General features: G+C 39.9%; 1 protein-coding gene across 7 annotated transcripts in view; it reads left to right on the forward strand.

Moving 5' to 3' along the window:
• Positions 1–16,867, forward strand: part of PPM1B (protein phosphatase, Mg2+/Mn2+ dependent 1B) — a 46,955-nt gene extending 30,088 nt beyond the window's left edge. For 5 of the 7 annotated variants that reach the window (XM_033144886.1, XM_033144884.1, XM_033144887.1 and 2 more), the window contains 3 exons: positions 6,848–6,959; positions 7,647–7,704; positions 13,342–14,374. In XM_033144886.1, coding sequence (XP_033000777.1) covers positions 6,848–6,959; positions 7,647–7,704; positions 13,342–13,632 — 461 coding nt within the window. In that variant the 3' untranslated portion in view covers positions 13,633–14,374. Of the gene's footprint in view, positions 1–4,059; positions 4,446–6,847; positions 6,960–7,646; positions 7,705–13,341; positions 14,375–15,009 lie in introns of those variants that run through there. The other 2 variants (XM_033144889.1, XM_033144890.1) reach the window with 2 other exon arrangements.
• The last annotated feature ends 1,015 nt before the right edge of the window (positions 16,868–17,882 follow it).

Below are 17,882 nucleotides of genomic sequence, written 5' to 3' on the forward strand. Positions count from 1 at the left end.
GGGGCATATTGTGGGTACATTTCAGGGGGCAAGGGGAATATTCTGGAATGGATTAAGGGGGAAGGGGGCAGATTCTGGGAAGGTTTCAGGGTGGGTGGGGCATATTTAGGGAGGGCATGAGAGGCAAGGGGGCATATTCTGGGAAAGTTTCAGGGTGGGCAGTTTCTAGGGTGGGCAGAGCTGGGATGGGCAGGGGTTAAGAGGGAAGGCTTGGAAAGAAAGGGTCTCTTTACAGGGAGGGCTCAGGGGGAGGGGGCATATTCAGGGAGGAATTAAGGGGGGATTCTGGAATGGATTAAGGGGGAAGGGGGCAGATTCTGGGAAGGTTTCAGGGTGGGTGGGGCATATTTAGGGAGGGCATGAGAGGCAAGGAGGCATATTCTGGGAAAGTTTCAGGGTGGGCAGTTTCTAGGGTGGGCAGAGCTGGGATGGGGGCAGTTTCTAGGGTGGGCAGAGCTGGGATGGGGGCAGTTTCTAGGGTGGGCAGAGCTGGGATGGGCAGGGGTTAAGAGGGAAGGCTTGGAAAGAAAGGGTCTCTTTACAGGGAGGGCTCAGGGGGAGGGGGCATATTCAGGGAGGAATTAAGGGGGGAGATTCTGGAATGGATTAAGGGGGAAGGGGGTTGATTCTGGGAAGGTTTCAGGGGTGGTTGGGGCATATTTAGGGAGGGCATCAAGGGCAAGGGGGCATATTCTGGGAAAGTTTCAGGGTGGGTAGTTTCTAGGGTGGGCAGAGCTGGGATGGGGGAAGGGGTTAAGAGGGAAGGCTTGGAAAGAAAGGGTCTCTTTACAGGGAGGGCTCAGGGGGAGGGGGTATATTCAGGGAGGAATTAAGGGAGCAGATTCTGGGAAGGTTTCAGGGGTTGATAGTTTCAGGGTGGGCAGTTTCTATGGCGGACTGAGCTGGGATGGGGGCAAAAGCAACAGGCTCTCTGGGGCTGAGCCGGCTCGCGCGCCTGCTCGATACTTGTCCTCCTCCTGCTCCCGCTGCCCCCGTGGCTACCTCTGTTCCCCTTCGGGGAGAAGGGACGGGAGGAGGAGGAGGAGGCGATCCTCGCACAGAGCAGTGACTGCTCTGTGCAACGCATAGGAGAGGAAAAGCATCGAGGAGCACTTTCTCCCCACTTTTCCCTCCCCGATGCGTTGCGCAGAGCAGGCACAGGATCATAGAGTCTCAGCGCAGTTTCTACAGTGGGCAGAGCTGGGATGGGCAGGGGTAGAGCAGGCACAGGATCATAGAGTCTCAGCGCAGTTTCTACAGTGGGCAGAGCTGGGATGGGCAGGGGTTAAGAGGGAAGGCTTGGAAAGAAAGGGTCTCTTTACAGGGAGGGCTCAGGGGGAGGGGGCATATTCAGGGAGGAATTAAGGGAGCAGATTCTGGGAAGGTTTCAGGGGTGGGTAGTTTCAGGGTGGGCAGTTTCTATGGCGGACTGAGCTGGGATGGGATGGGGGCAAAAGCAACAGGCTCTCTGGGGCTGAGCCGGCTCACGCGCCTGCTCGATACTTGTCCTGCTCCCGCTGCCCCCCCCCCGTCGCTACCTCTGTTCCCCTTCGGGGAGAAGGGACGGGGGGAGGAGGAGGAGGAGGTGATCCTCGCACAGAGCAGGCACAGGACGAGGGATCAGAGAGCAGGCACAGATGGGGGATCGGCAGGGCAGGGGAGACAAGCAGCAAGAAAGGATCCCTTTCTTGCTGCTTGTCCCTTTGCAGCCGCCCGCTTCACCTGAGTATAAGCCGAGGGCGGCTTTTTCAGCCCAAAAAATGGGCTGAAAAAGTCGGCTTATACTCACGTATATACGGTAACTTAGACCTACATGGACAGCTTCCCAAATGAAGAAATGAAGAAAGTGGAGTCCCCTAAGGGTCAGTATTGGGACTTGTGCTTTTTAACTTGTTCATAAATGATCTAGAATTAGGTGTGGTCAGAGAGGCAGCCTGGCTTGCTGACGATAGTAAAAATTGTTCAGAGTCACCAGACTGAGTGAATGGGCAGTAAAATGGGGGGGGGGAGTTAGGTTATTTTGTTATTGCATATATGAAAGCAAGGAGGAAGTCTGGCAGATTGGAAAATAGTGCATTCAGGCTAGATTATATTCCATTTGGGGGGGAAAAGATAGCCTCATGGAGAGGATCCCATCCCATGCTGCATCCTATGTTTCTTCTCCTGCAAGTGCTGCAAGTGCTGCTGTATGTGGGTTTTCCTAGGCTTACCCCTAGATTGTTCCACTCAAACAGATGCCATTCTCCTATTCCTCATAGTAGTTGCTGCAGTGAGACAGGACTCATGGGGTATAATGCTATTTTCTGTCTTCACTGTTGGAGGCATCATGCCTCACAGCACCATTTGCTGGGAATTGCAAGTGGAGAGGCTGTCACTGTGCTCAGATTCTGCTTGTGGGTATCATGGAGATCTGGTTGGCCGCAGGACATAGAATGCCTTCTTTTATTATGGGGAGTTAGGAGTAGGGCAACTGAATAATTTCAGGCCTGTAAGTTCCCAAGAACAACCTCTGCAATTGAATATTTTTACAAATGGCATGCAAAATGAAAATTAGTTGCACAGTGACTATATAGTGACTAGATCTCCACAGAAGCATCCTTGACGTTTCAGTGTGGTTCCTTAATCTTGAGAAGAATGAAAATCTTTCATAACAACCTGCCAAACATATCATCTATTTATTCCCAATATAAACTCTGTTATTAGAAGGTACACTGAAGTTAAGATTATTGTGGTATAGAGAAGTTTATGTGAGAGGCTTAGCCAGAATGGTTTGTGTGTAAGGGGAAAATCGTGAGAGCTAAGTATAAAGGTAAGTTGAGTTCCGTGCATTTTGTCTTATTAGACAAAGAAAGTAATGTAAATGATAATCAGGAATTCAGGGGGAATCTTACATTTCAATATATCTATCACTTTTTGAATTGGGTCAGTTTCCACCTTCTGTAAAATAAGTATTTTGAACCTGAAAGGCATGCATTAAACTGGCATTAAATTTGTTTGGTAACTTACATTCTTTGTGAAAGTTGCATCCTCAGAGGACAGAGCTCAAAATATGAAAGTGTAGTTAGAGGAAAGAATAATTGCTACTAAATTTGCAAAACATTAAAGGCAACTCATGGAAGCTATTGTGCTAGTTTTTCTACTCCTCTGCTTACAGGACTCTAGTTTCCTTAAAGAGTGGTGTTGGAACCTTGGCTTCTCTAGTATACTTAAAAGAGGATGGCTGAGCACTTCCCTATTGATTAAAAGTACTCATACTTAAGTCAGCCTTACTTCATTTGTGGTAAAATTGGTTGAATGGCCTGAAGTGAGCAAGTAAGCCACTTAATAGCCTGTAGTTCTGTAAACTTGTGCAAGAATCCACACTGACAGCACATTCCCCTACTTAACTCTTCTCCAAAGGTAGTGGTTGTTAGGCCATGCTTCTGAGCTTTATAGGTGCTTTTCCTAACAACCAAGAAACTTAACGGGCTCAAATATTTGTGGCATTTACATGTCTAAATACATTTGCTACAATCAGTGCTTGCTTGGTCCCACATTACATTTTATACTACAAAACCTGTTGCAAGAGGGACTTTGTGCAGGGCCCTTTCATGAAGTGCTTGTACTATTGGGAAGCTTGCTAGAGAATTTGATGCTTGTCCCCAGTCTAGGGGGATCCATTCCATTGGTGCACAAAGTAAGGAGATTTTTAGTATCATTTCTGTACTCTGCTTCATAACCAGGCCCACATGCCACATAACTTCAGACGTTTAAAAGCCTAGCTTGTTACGTTTTTTTTAGGAAGAACTACTGTTTGGTAATTGCAATAAAATGCATCATTTCCTTCAGTGGAATTACCTTTGTTTGGCCACTAGGCTGAGCACTTCTAAGATGTAATATGTTCAAAATGTACCATAGATCATGGTGCATCAAACCGATTAAAAGGGGGGCATCTTTATTATCACAGGCAGTTTCATAAACAGGATAGCTCATGTATAATGTTAAGCCAAAATATTCAACATAATAAGTTACCATATTTTTTCAACCCTATGTGTGCTGCTTTTGATTTTTTCTCTACAGGAATTGCCCAAGTCATTCAATGTCCTGTACGTTGGATGAACTGTAACAACTTTAAGTGACACATACTTGACAAGAAATGAGAGTTAGAGTATTGAAGGACTTTTATTTCAAGATAGAAGAATATAAAGAAAACAGAAGAGAATGCAGAAGAGCAGACTTATTTTTCCCTTACTTTTTTCTTTCACTTCAGATTTTGCCTGATTCCAATAAATACTCTGCCCATTGACAAATGTCTATTGTTTCCTTAATTAAGTAGCTTGAATTGGAACTGTGGTCCAAGAGATGAAGAGATTGTAGTTTTGCATAAATTTTCACAGAACAGGATTGCAGAAAATCCTTTGGGGCAATATGATTTCTTGACTCCACATAACAAGGGAATGTGTTAGAAAGCTTCATAGAGTAACTTAGATTTTTATTTTATTTGCATTGGGTGTTTAAATTGATTCAGGTTTAATCAAGAATTCACATGTTACCAAGTTTTTTGGGGGGAATGTTTGAGGGTTGTTTTTGGAACTTGCACATCACCCTTGAAAACAACAAAACTATTCTTTCCACAGTTTTGTGTATACAGTGGTGCCCCGCTAGACGAAAATAATTCGTTCTGCAAATATTTTTGTCTAGCGGTTTTTCGTCTAGCGAAGCGGCAATGTAAACCGCGGTTTTTGCTAGACGAAAAAAAAGACGAAAAAAATCGTCTTGCGAGGCAGCCCCATAGACTTTTTCGTCTTGCAGGACAGCCTCCCGCTAGACGAATGCCTTCGTCTAGCGAGTTTTTCGTCTAGCGAGGCATTCGTCTAGCGGGGCACCACTGTATTTATGTGAATATAGTCAACCATTTGAAAAGAGTATCTATAGTGTAAAGATACAGTGAAGAGAAAATACCTTCAGCTTAAATGCACTTTAATAAATAGTAGTCAGCAATCATGTGTACTTCCTTTTGTTGTGGAAGAATGCCTAACTGACCCACTCTTGATTTGCAGCTTTCTTTCTTTTGTTTTATTTCCTTATTCTATGAATCAGTACATTGACTGCTCTTATTTTATCTTTCTGGATTTTGAACTGGATGTGAATGAAATGTGAAGGCAAATAATAAGAATTCTTGTGCTAAGACTTCTATAGTTGAGTATAGCTTGATCATGGGAGTCCAAGTAAGCTCTAGAGTAACTACAAGGGTAATGGCCATATTTCATTGGGAGTATTTTATATGATGCAGCAACTGGAAAAAAAAATGAAGGTGGAGCCAGAAAGAAAAAGCCAGTTGAAAACTGCTTATACAACGTTGTCTTCTGTTGAATATATTTACCACCTAATTCCTTCAGGCTGTTGATTGAACCTTCTGTCAGTTTTCATTGAAGAATAGCATCCTTTAATATATTAGCTAATATTTTTCATTGAAGGTAGAAAGGTATTGTTGGAATGTAGGTCAGCATCATAGTGGCAGTGATGATAAAAGGAAGTGTAGAGTGAAAGAAGAGCCAGAGTTGGATGACAAAATAAATAAGCAATTCTGAAAGAAGGTTGAAGGGAAAAGGTAGAAAGTTGCAATGAAAATGCAGTTCTCTAAATGGTAATGAAAACTGGAAAAATATTACTGGATAAACTAGATACGCAATCTTGCTTGGGACAGATGAAATTTTTAAAACTCCAGACATGGAATCTGTGAGAGATCTAGCTGTGAAGCTTCAGAGGGTCTTGTTCTACATGTTTCTTAGAAGTTGCACTGCTAGTCCTATATGCAATTTCCTATTTAGATTAGTGTATAATTTAAAAATTTGTCAGGATCATAATAACTATACAAATGAGATTTTACTCACAAGAGTTTCCATAGCAAATGGAACACCTTGCAGAAGTGTTTGTGTGTGCCTGTGTGTACATCTGCCATTATTTGGGAGAGACCATGACTGCATTGCAGCCATGTGCAAAATACTATAAAGTCGAGTTCTCCAGATAGGGAATGAGATTTGAGAAGCCCTGAAAATGTCTACTTGAGATCACTAGCTGTGTAGTCAGGCATTTCTAAGTTGGAGAATTATGCTGACCTTGATAATTTTTTTACTCCCTTTAATTTGAGAAGTAAAACAGGAAACTGTTGCCTTCCATATACAGTGGTGCCCCGCTAGACGAATGCCTCGCAAGACGAAAAACTCGCTAGACGAAGGCATTCGTCTAGCGGAAGGCTGCCCCGCAAGACGAAAAAGCCTATGGGGCTGCCTCGCAAGACGAATTTTTTTTTCGTCTAACGAAAGCGCAGCTGTCATTGCCGCTTCGCTAGACGAAAAACCCGCTAGACAAAAATTTTCGCAGAACGAATTATTTTCGTCTAGCGGGGCACCACTGTACTAGGTGCTCAGCATCTCTTCTCCACACACATACCCCTTTGTTAGTGGTCATTTTGTAATGCTTGCTTTCTAGGGCATGTGTGAGACTAGCGCCCAAAAGCAAGGAATGTACACATACAACCCCACAGTATAGGCTGATGGATTGAAGTCTTGCTGTAATCTCTTTGGTTTGGAACATAGCCAACCTTTCAGACTGATACTAAAATAACAAGTTGTCCATCCCTTTTTTAAAATATATGGAAAACAATTGCTACATGTTACGAAACACTTTAATGAGTGTATCATTTTGCTACACCTTCATGCAGGTAACATTTTTATATACAAAAATAGGGCAAGTTCTTGATGTGCACGTGTATTTGTACCAGGTCCGAGATATTTGCGTTGAGTATCACGTGTAGGGTTTTCTGTGTCTCTTTGCTTTAATAATTTGAGCATTTTCTTTTAACTAGAAATTATGGAGAAGTCGGGTGAAGAAGGAATGCCGGATCTTGCTCATGTAATGCGCATTTTGTCTGCAGAGAATATTCCAAACTTACCACCAGGAGGTGGTCTAGCTGGCAAGTAAGTGCAGAATGTCAGTGAAGCTCTTAATAATGGCTTTGAAACGGTGTATACAGGCTTACATCTTAAATTGCTAAATTGTTCAGTCTGTCTTCTACATGCTATTCATTTCATAAAAGTGTAATTCAATCATCACTCCCACACATCTGAATGGAGGAAAGCCAGGCTTTTCTTGTTGACACATGCATGTATTTTAATCTTCCTTTGTGACTAATTTAAATGTATGGCATGGACATATAGTTATTGCTGCATCTTTTTTTAACTACTTGCAGAAGCCAACAGTTTCAGTTGTATTTTTATCCCGCCCTTTCTTCAAGACATGGCAGAGATGCATTTTAGCTTAACGCTCTTGTGTGGTAGGTAGGCTTGAGGGGGAAGAGTGTGCCCAAGACCACACTGTAAACCTAAGAGCCACTTCAGCAAAAGTGCTTTGGAGCTGTCTTTCAGAATGGCAGGTGGGGATGGCAAATTGCTGAATGTCTTCCATGTAGCCAGCGTTTTGCACATTTACACAACAGCTCATGAAACAGTGCCATTGGCAGAATTTCTGGCTGCCAGTTGGGAAGCCTATAAGAGCAGGAGGACAATAGATTCCTGCTGTTTAGCCATCTTGACTAATAGAGCAGATTGTTTACTTTTGTATGAAAACCTGCTCAAAACATAACTTAGAATTTTACCTTTGTCTAGGCGAAACATTATTGAAGCTGTTTATAGCAGGCTGAACCCACACAGAGAGAATGATGGGGTAAGTTCTACATTTGATTGCTAGCATTTATTGATGCAAGTAAATTATAATATTTCAGTGTGGGGGATGTTATAACTGTGTGCAAGTGCATTGTTCCATGCTACCATAAAATACATTGAATTTAAAGGGTTAATGGATTGTCCTGGGATGTCTTGTTCTGAAGAAGCAAACTGCTACTATCGCTCTATACCAGAATGCAGGGTCACCAATATAAGTATTTCTTTAATACTATATGCTTACAGTAACTAGGTGAGAGACAGACATAAATGTGTGACACCTCCTAATGTTGAGACTTCTTCATTTGTTAGGCCTTTACCAAATACGCAACTGGTCTTCCTGTTAGGTACAATTTAATTTGTTGTGCCACCTTGCCTAGTAGAAAGGCAGTAGGATGATCAAGTGGATACATTTATTTATTTTAAATTCCTAAACTACCCTTCAACTAGTAGATTGCAAGGTAGTGTATAACAACAACAACAACAACCACAACCAACAACTTATTTGTTCAAGCATTTAAAAAACACAAATAGGAACTATTAAGTAGAGGCCATAAAATAAATGTAAAATGTCTAAACAAATATGTGGCTGGGGAAACCAGCCAGATGGGCAGGGTATAAATAATAAAATTATTATTATATATCACCCTGGTACTGAGAGATTATAGTGTCAGCACCAATCATACCTCCTTGGGGGAAGGTGTTCCAAAATTGAGGTGCCACCACAATAAAGGCTCTCTGCCTTCTATGCACACAATAAGAGGGGGGCTGTTTATAGTACAGTGAGATAATTTAGGTAAGACCTGATGCTACGCTTTGAATACTTAATTAGTGTTCTCCCAGTGATCCATCTGTTTTCTATGAAAGCCAATAGGACTCTTCTGTTTTCTAGTTAGAATTGGCAAACTAGGAATCTTAATTTCACTACTAGTATACAGGTTTCAAAATACTTTCCCATGCTTTCTTAGCATACCGTATTTTCCGGCGTATAAGACGACTGGGCGTATAAGACGACCCTCAACTTTTCCAGTTAAAATATAAAGTTTGAGATCTACTCGACCGCAGATTCTCCACCTGGCATATAAGACGACCCCCAACTTTTGAGAAGATTTTCCTGGATTAAAAAGTAGTCTTATACGCCAGAATATACAGTATTTAGATTTCCCTCTCAGAGACATGCTTGGCAAGGTGTATAGGGTTGCAAGGAATCACAAGTTTCTTATTTCCTGACTCCTCCTACATTTTATAATGCTGCGCTATTTCAGTAAGCTAACTTTGTTATGTAATGCAAAATAGCTTAAGCTTTGAGCTACAAGTATTCAGAACTCCCAACAACGTAATCTAGGCCCCAAAGAGTGAATTTGGTGTGCTGTGTTCTGTTTTAGTTTTGGCATAGGTGCTGTGCTCAGTTAGCTAAACTTTCATATGGAAATGTGAATTGTAAATGCCTGTAATAACTGCAGAGAAGAATACAGAATAACCTAGATGATGCATAGTAAAAGGTGTGTTTCTCAAAAATTGGCTTGTAGAAATGTGTGCTAACGTGAACAGCTTAATTAAAATGTGCTAAAAGTACACAATCTCTAGTTTGTTGAAATAAGCATTTGTAAGGTAAATTTTTAATAAATTTACTTGGAAGAAAGTCCCATAAATTTCAATTGAAGTAGATTTTCTGTTCTCAGCCTTGGTCTTGAAATGCTGTTGGTGAGATTTTCCCATTTTTCTTTCCTTCAGATATTAAAGAGTGTGCTATCACATTGATCCACATGAATACATTCTTGTGCACTAATAATGTATTCATTGACATTTCCCCTTCAGGGACAGAGTAGATCAGAACTTCTGTTTTTTTGTACTCTCATAATAGCATAGGAGGTGTGTTTTCTGTGTTTCCCAAAGCAAATGAAACTGATTTATACTGACTCAGACCATTGTTCCATCTAGCTCACCATTGTCTACCAGGGTTGCAGTTGTGGGAAAGTCTCAGCTGAATCTGGAGATGGTGCTAATTGAACTTAGTTCCTTTTGCAGTCAAAGAATGTGCTTTTTCAGAGTTATGAAGCAAGAACAGTAGTTTCTCCCACTAACGTAGACTGTTCTGCACAGAGTTATGGGCCCATCCAGCTGCTTCTGACTCTGATTTTGGGAACCTTAATTGAGCTTTTCAGTGTTATGCTGAATTGCCAGATTTGGTGGCTTGGAATAGGGCCATGGTGAATGTAGAACAAGTGAGATAGAAACTGGGAAAGAGTGCAAGGTTTCCATTAAAAAACAACAACCCATAATTTTATTAATCCATATTTTCAAGATAGCCTGCAAAAGAGAACCATAAAACAAATATAAAACAGATCAAAAACATCAAAAACAAAAGCAATTACCGTAGCAACAGTAAAAATACAAGCAGCAGTAGATATAAAATCAGTTAAAATCCAAGTTACAGGTAGGTAGCCGTGTTGGTCTGCCATAATCAAAACAAAATAAAAAATAAATAAAATTCCTTCCAGTAGCACAAGTGTGCATGCACACGAAAGCTCATACCAAGAACAAACTCGGTTGGTCTCTAAGGTGCTAATGGAAGGATTTTTTTTATTCTTTATTGTGTTTTAAAATCCAAGGTTTCAATTTCTGATAAAAGCTTAAAAATCTCACCTGCTCTGTGTTTTCCCCTCCAAGCCTAGTATGTATTTTCTTTGCTTAATTCTGTGACACAATGGGTGGAGGCTTCCTTATGTTGCAATTAATGCAATGTTAACAGATGCCCCACTTACTTCAGTATTGAAAGTTAATTTTGTGGCTGAATTGGCCCACAACACTCAGAAATATCTGGCATTTATATCATAATATAGAAAACATGACAAGATCACAGTCTGACTGGTGAATGAGAAATAGTATCAATTCACATTAGTATATCTGCACTCTGTGAATACTTCACTGTAAAAAAAAGGAAAGAAATCTGTCAAGGCCAGTTCTCAAACTACTTACAATACATTTGACATATCTGGTTATCTGTCCTAATGGTGTATATCCAGATCTGAGAAAATATGTTTCCTTCCTGGAAACATATTTTTCATAGGTTTGCTTTTTTGTGTTCCATTTCCCCCCCTCCTAATTTCATATGAATATTGGGTAAATTGCTGGATTTAGTTTTGTGTTAGAGTTTACCATTAGAAAACTGGGAGCACTTTGGATGCAAAATTAATGCATAATAGTTCTTCATGTCATCCAAGTCTCGGAGCAGCTTAGGGTTGTATCTAGTGTTAGTCAAACTCAGAGTAGGCCCATTGCAATTAATGGAACGTGATGAACTTGGTAGAGTCATTGGAATTAAAGGATGTCTGAGTAAAACTTAGTTGGCTACAACCCTCAGTCTCGAGGTATTTGGGACTCATGATTCATGTGAGGAGGTGGTATTAATGGCTGGCATTTTATATTTTCCTAATTGGGTAGCTACAGTTTCTGAAAGAACCATCAAAGGAATAGTTGTTAGAATGTTCAGACTGGTCTTTCCAAGCCCTTCCTGGAGATGGGACCATTGCATGCAGAACATGTGCTTTACAACTCAGCTAAGTTCCCTCCCCTTTAATTTTGGCTTTTTCTGGGCACATGTGGTCATGATGAGATTGTGAGTTTGAGGTGCAAATGGGAGATGGGGCACAGCAAGAGGGGTAAATGGGTGAAGCTCTGATTGTAAAAGTGTGCTTGGCTGACAGAAAAGAGCTTCTGTAGATGGACATCTGGGAGGTTAGCTGTTGGTAGAGGAAGGTTCTGTACTTGATAGTGTCACACACCACTTTTTTGTTTTCAGAATTGGTTGCCACTGTGTCTGCACAATAATGGTAGTTCCATGCTTAAACACATAGCACTGCTGCCATTGCCTCTCATTTGTTCCTAATCAGTTTGTATAGTGTGTTTGGCTTAGCTAAGGATGGCACTATGAGGATCATCCAATGAAAAGGCCTAAGAAAAAGCCTCCGAATTAGGTACCATTTCTTTGGAATGGGCCAATTTGCAATACCGGTGATTTTGAATTGGGAATGATTCCTTGTTGATAAAGCCAGAGGGTTTACTGCTAAGCCCTTATGACATATGTGACTGCAAATATTTTACTACTTTCGGCTATAACAGGAACCTCCAACTTTCTTGAGCCAATGGGCACCTTTGGAGACTATAGAAACTATTGTGGGCACCACACACTCATCACAACCCCCTCCCCACTTCCCCCCTCCTAGCAATCAGGCTTTAAATAGAAGGATTCCCCCCCCTTGGGGCAATTTTTGAGGTCATAACTGTGGAGAGAAGGGTTAGCTGTCTGCCTTCCAGTTACTCCTTCCTCATTGCAGTTAGGCTTGGGAAAAAAACATTTGTTCCTATAGAAGGCTTGTTTCAAGCTTAATTGTGTTTGTGAAGGGGTGTTACAGCTAGGGAGAGGAGAGTTAAGCCTTCCTTCCCTAGCTGTGCCACCCTCCAAAGGCACACACACACACACCCCCGTACAAAAGCTATGCTTGAAAGAAGTATTCTGTTGTCTACAATAGAACGCAGCCTTTAAGCCTTATATAAGCACTGTAGTCAGTGTGGGGGTGCCAGCAGGTGCCAGTGAGGGTCTTGGTGAGCACATCTGTGCCCAAGGGTGCTATGTTGACAATCCTAGAGCTGTATCTCTCATCAAATATCCTTTATGTTACTAGGCACAGGTAATCAAACGTAATGAGCATTAAGAGCCATGCTGGATCCAGGCCAAAAGATGGCAGTAGCCCTTTCCTGCAATTGTTCCCTAGCAACTAATATTTAAAATACAGGCTTCCCTGGAGGCATCATATAGTAGCCACTGATGGTTCTCAACTCCCGCTTAAAAGGACCTAAGTTTAAGGTTGCCAACAAATCCAGTGGCAGTGAATTGAATAATCTGTAAAGCACCACTTTTTGCCTGCCCTGAATTTAGTTTTAGTGTTATAAGAATACTAAATCTTAAAGTCATAACATTCAGCAGCCTTAAAATTAAAGTGCCTTTTGGTTCTTGAACTCGGGGAATATATTTTGAAGAATTTGAAATTTAAACGAAGTTCTTTTCACGGTCCTATCTGCATATCTCGATAGATTTGTACTTTTGCGGAGAGTTAGCTTGTACTTCACTCTGAAAGAAGTGTTGTAGTCTTCCCATGAGTGAATCCAATTGGCAGTAAGTTTTCCATTGGCAACTTCATGTGACTCACTCAATTACACCTAACACATCTCTTCCCTAAACAAGATAAGTAGGAACTCATTTTACTTAAGCTGTTCACAATTTTTTATTTTGTTTTTGCTGTGTTTCAAAGCACCAGTGGTATATAATTTACTTTTAAGGGTCGAAATTTATATATACTATCCAGCCATCTGCAACTGTCTTGAGTGAACAAAATGCCTATAATGGCAGAATAGGAAGATCTGGTTCCACATTGCTTTTTCACAATTAATAAACTTCCTTTAACCGTAAGCATTTAAGACACTTCTATAAGTATTCTCTCCAATGCTCATTAAGACTGGCTGAAAGTTTACTTCTAGGCCATAGAATTCTAGAGATTCTTCATAGCATGTCTAATGTATTAATAAATTTAGAAATATCCTAGTTCAACCACTGATTCTGGGGTCTTGAATCTTAAATAAGGACCCTGGCGAAGCCGCAGAAGGTGGAACACAGGGAAAGTTGGTGGATGCTCTCAGACAAGTGAGAATTACTCATAGGGGGAACTACCGCCACCTTCTGGAGGACGTGCTGATTAGTTACAGGCTAGCTAGAATGCAGGGAGAAGAAGGCTTTGATGAATCGGCTACAGCCTCTACTTCAGATTCCTCTGATGGATCCAGTGACCAAGAGACAGACACCAAAGCAGAAAGTGAGCAGAGTGCTCAAGAAGATTCTGACATGGGCGATGAACAGGGTGGTAAAAAGTTGTAATACCTTCATTTTTTTCACACAGTTGATGGTTTGGCGATTATAATGTCTTGGTCTCTTGCTATTTGTTACATCTTGGACAGTTAGCTTTCCTCTTAAATTTATTTGTACATGCTAAATGCATAAAAGGTATTCTTCTCTCTGTGTGTTTTGTGTGTTGGGAGTTCTTCCCGAGAACTGCTGCTTGCGTAGGCATTGTTACTGCTTGACCTCTGCATGCATGGCAGGAAGCAGAGAAGCAAAATTCTTGTACATTGGTCGAGAGGTTTGTGTGGATTTTAGTCTCATGGCACTGGGCTAGAATTTGATAGTCTAAGAAGAATGTCATATTGTAAATGCATTCAAGTGAAAGCTATAACTTCTGTGGTTTTCATTAAATTGGTAGAGCCTAAAATTGTCACCTTAATCCAGCATTTACAGTTTGTTGATTATAACTCACTTTCTTTTACTTATTACATTGATGTAGATATTGCATGTTTGTATTGTGAATAGTTCTTGTCATGTCAAAGGCATATTAGCCCTTTAAGTTTTAAGGCATGTTAAGTTAGTCATTATATTAAAATATATGGTGTTATGCCAGGCTGTAATTTGGACTATATCATCTGTACCTGATTTTCTGAAATTGTATTCAGGATGCACTTATAGCACCTATGTATCCAATGGATAAAATGTATTGACCATTAGTGTTTAGTACATGAGTTATTATTGTCTACGACCAAATAAAATATGTGTGGAATAATCTGAATGCATATTGACTTTATTTAAGCAATTTGGGTAGTTCAAGTTGCCATCAAACAGAGCAGCTATAAAGAATGTGTAATATCTAATTTGTTAACATATGAGAGTGATCTTTATTTGTATTAAGTTTTAACTCACTGAACAAATTTTATTTCAGAAGTGATACTCCTGTGCAAATAATATTTGCTACTTTTATTAAGTTTTCTGCCATTGGATAACTCACTTGTATACACATTGGAATGTAAAAATGATAGTGTTAACACCCCAAAAAATGTGTATTGGGTTATGGGTTCTTTGGGTTAGGACCATTGCTGTGCTCACCTTTATGGAAATGCTTGCTTTGAGGTATTGCTCTCATACTTCCAAAAAATTATACTGTCTAGCAGATGCATAGGCTAATTTGCTTGGTCACAGTTTCAAATGGTTCATATTCCTGGCAGTTTGTTCTTTTATTGCCATTACATTCCTGGTTTAGTGGAGGAGGGAGAGTGATTGAACCACCTGAGGGCATGATGGTCTGGTAAGACTGTGGAACGAGAAGTCCCAGCTCCTCCTCTTATGTTTATTCCTTGTTGCAATTCAGGACAATGCGGATTTTTAGGCCAGTAGAACACTAACAGTTTCCTTCTTCTTTCCCTGTAGGGTGCTGGCGATCTAGAAGATCCGTGGTAGCCTTACAGATCTGCTAAAAAATGCTTTTGAATCTGAAAAATGGGGGAAAAACTTTTAATCAGTTTTCTTCAATACAAAGGAAAAATTCTGGTGGATTTCCAACATTTTGTGAAATGGGCAGAAAGAAATTATTAGGATTTTCCATCATTTGTTCATATTTGTGTTTTCTGATATTGCCACTCTTAGCATTGCCTGTACTACAGTATTTTTACCAGCCTTGGGCGTATTGGTTACATCTTTATGGAGCCTGAGCCCTAAAAACCAAGGAAGGAATAATGCTGGGAGCACATCACTAAATGTACATAAAGTACCATGGGATTGTAGTTGTACTCTGAAGACACACTATGTTTTAACAAAACTTACAATAAATGCACAATTGAGTGCAAATAATTGTAATGAGACACTTACTTACATCACCTTACCAAGATGGAAGGCTTTTGCAGCTCTGGGCTTGGAAAGTCATTTCAGTTGGGCAATATGCTATAGGATGTGTATTTTTTTTTAATTTTCCAGTTTTACCTGTATTACCAGACTGTTAGGTTTCTCCCTACAGTGTCCAAATTGTGATATGTTGCCTACTGCTTGCTTAAGATAAAGTGTATTTGGCAATAATATAAGAAGATTTTAGGCATCTAAAACCAATAAGAATTTTGCGCATGTGTATAACACATCCATAAACTCTTGCTAGAATAAATATTTTTAAACCAAACAACTTAATTTATGGTTAGTTGTAATTTGCTTTGACATCTCACTCATTGCTGCAGGTTTTTTTAATGCTGAATATTTGCCTTTATTATAATGTAAATTGTGATTTTGTTCTAAATGTGGTTTTCTATAGTTCCCCCCCCCTTTGATTTCTTATCAGCTGTTAAAAGAGGTCGAGTAATATGGGTATAATTTTTAATTGTTTGCATTATTTACAAAGTTCAAATTATCACTTTGAGATTACTATAAATACAGCTAAAATTATCTATTTTAAATCTAAGAAAATATTAGAGATATTTTCATGGGTTCAGTGACCTTTCATTTTATAAGCAATGGGCATGGTACAGAGTGGCCGTCATGTAAGGTACTTGAAGATTCTTAGTTTAATTCTATTTTTGCAATAACCTTATTTTTTTCCTTAATTCTTTTGAGTTGTGCATGTATTGAGTCCAGTTAATGCTGAAAGTGGAGAAGAGTAAAGTATTTATCTAAAAAATAAATAAATAAAAGCTATTGGGGAGGGGAAACATTGAATGTATCCATTTGTACATGATTTACATGCTGTGGATGCCTTGTAAACATTTTCCTATTTGTTTAAAACTGTGTTTCAACGAGGATGTAGTTGCCCTTGTGTGTAGTTTAAGCTAACAACAGTCATCAACTGGTTTTGTGTGAAATTCATGGTATTTTTCTGTAGCTTCCCCCTCATACACACACTTGAGTGTAGATCCATGTACACTCTTGTAACCTGGTGCCTATAGCCAGCTTTCCCAATCATTTGGTTCTTCGTGTATCTGATTTGGGGGGGAGGGGGGCGGTTGGGAGGGGCTAGAGGATTATTGCCACAATATATTTTATTTATTCATTAGATTTTAGCCTTGTAAGTTAAAAGTGTTCTAAATGATGATGTTAACAGGTATTTGTCCCTACTGGGTTTTTTTTTTTTTTTTGGTTGTTTAAAAGCTAGGGAATGAAGAATGCAAAATGGTTTACTGTTCAGACTGTCTGCTCTGGTCCAATCCTGTACTGATAGTACCTTCCCAGTATGATATTGTGATGTTTCATACAATACAGTGAACATAACCAACTTGTTATCTTCAATAAAGGATTGCTAAAACAGTGAGAAGCGCAGTTTTGTGGGAAAGGAATTAGTGACGAAACAATTATTTGCTTCTGTGATTGTAAATACTGTTTTTTGGTTTATGATCAGCATGCTGTTGACCTATGAGAGCGTAAGAACTCTGGCCTTTACTGTGATATTTGGTTCCAAAGAACAATTGCATATCAATAATGCACAAGTCTGTATAAGCACCGAGTTCTTGAGAATCATCACTGCTTGAAATTTGGTCCAGGAGGTTAGAAATGAATTGAACTGCAAATGAAACAAGCTGAAGGTGATAGTGCTTGATAACATGTTGGTGGAAGGGCAGCCTGTGCTGTTTGCAAAAATATTACTGAACGTGATGCAAAATATTTGGTGTTACTCAAGCAAAGAATAAGTTTTACTTTCAGATGGTAGTAATTTTAGGAATAATGAGTTCCCAAGGTACAGGAAAGAAAACTGAATTATTGCCATTATGTGCAGTGTGTGATCCTTTGCATAGGAAATGCTATTGACATGTGTTCTGCTAACTGAGCTGGATCCATTTACATCAACATCAGAAGGCAAGTGCCTGTTTGTGTGGTCTAAGCTATTTTGATGGATGCTAAAGCCAGCCTGTTCTTAAACCTTAACGGAAGGATTCTACACAGACCGTTGATCCTCTATTTCATAGCTTTTACTATTATATGTCCATACCTGAGAATACGCCTTTTTGTTCACTCCACAGTAAACACTAAAGGTTTAAGATAATCGCTTTCTTCTGAACCTGGAAAATGTTCACTTGTGTATTGTTGATATTTATATCTAATAGACTTAAAAGGATGTTGCTAGGATTGGTCTGTTCACCAAGATAACCATGCCAAATATAAACTAAAATTCACTATCAAAATCTTGTAGGCCAAGTTTGGGGGAAAGTCAAGAGACACGTTAACAGCCTAAATTATTTTACTAGTACAAATTGTTTGGTGGGCTGTCAGTTTAAAACATGGGGATAAATCCTAATGCATTTTATAATGCATAATCCTTTCCTTGAAGC

The sequence above is a fragment of the Lacerta agilis genome, chromosome 3, assembly GCF_009819535.1.
Source record: "Lacerta agilis isolate rLacAgi1 chromosome 3, rLacAgi1.pri, whole genome shotgun sequence".
NCBI lineage: Eukaryota > Metazoa > Chordata > Lepidosauria > Squamata > Lacertidae > Lacerta > Lacerta agilis.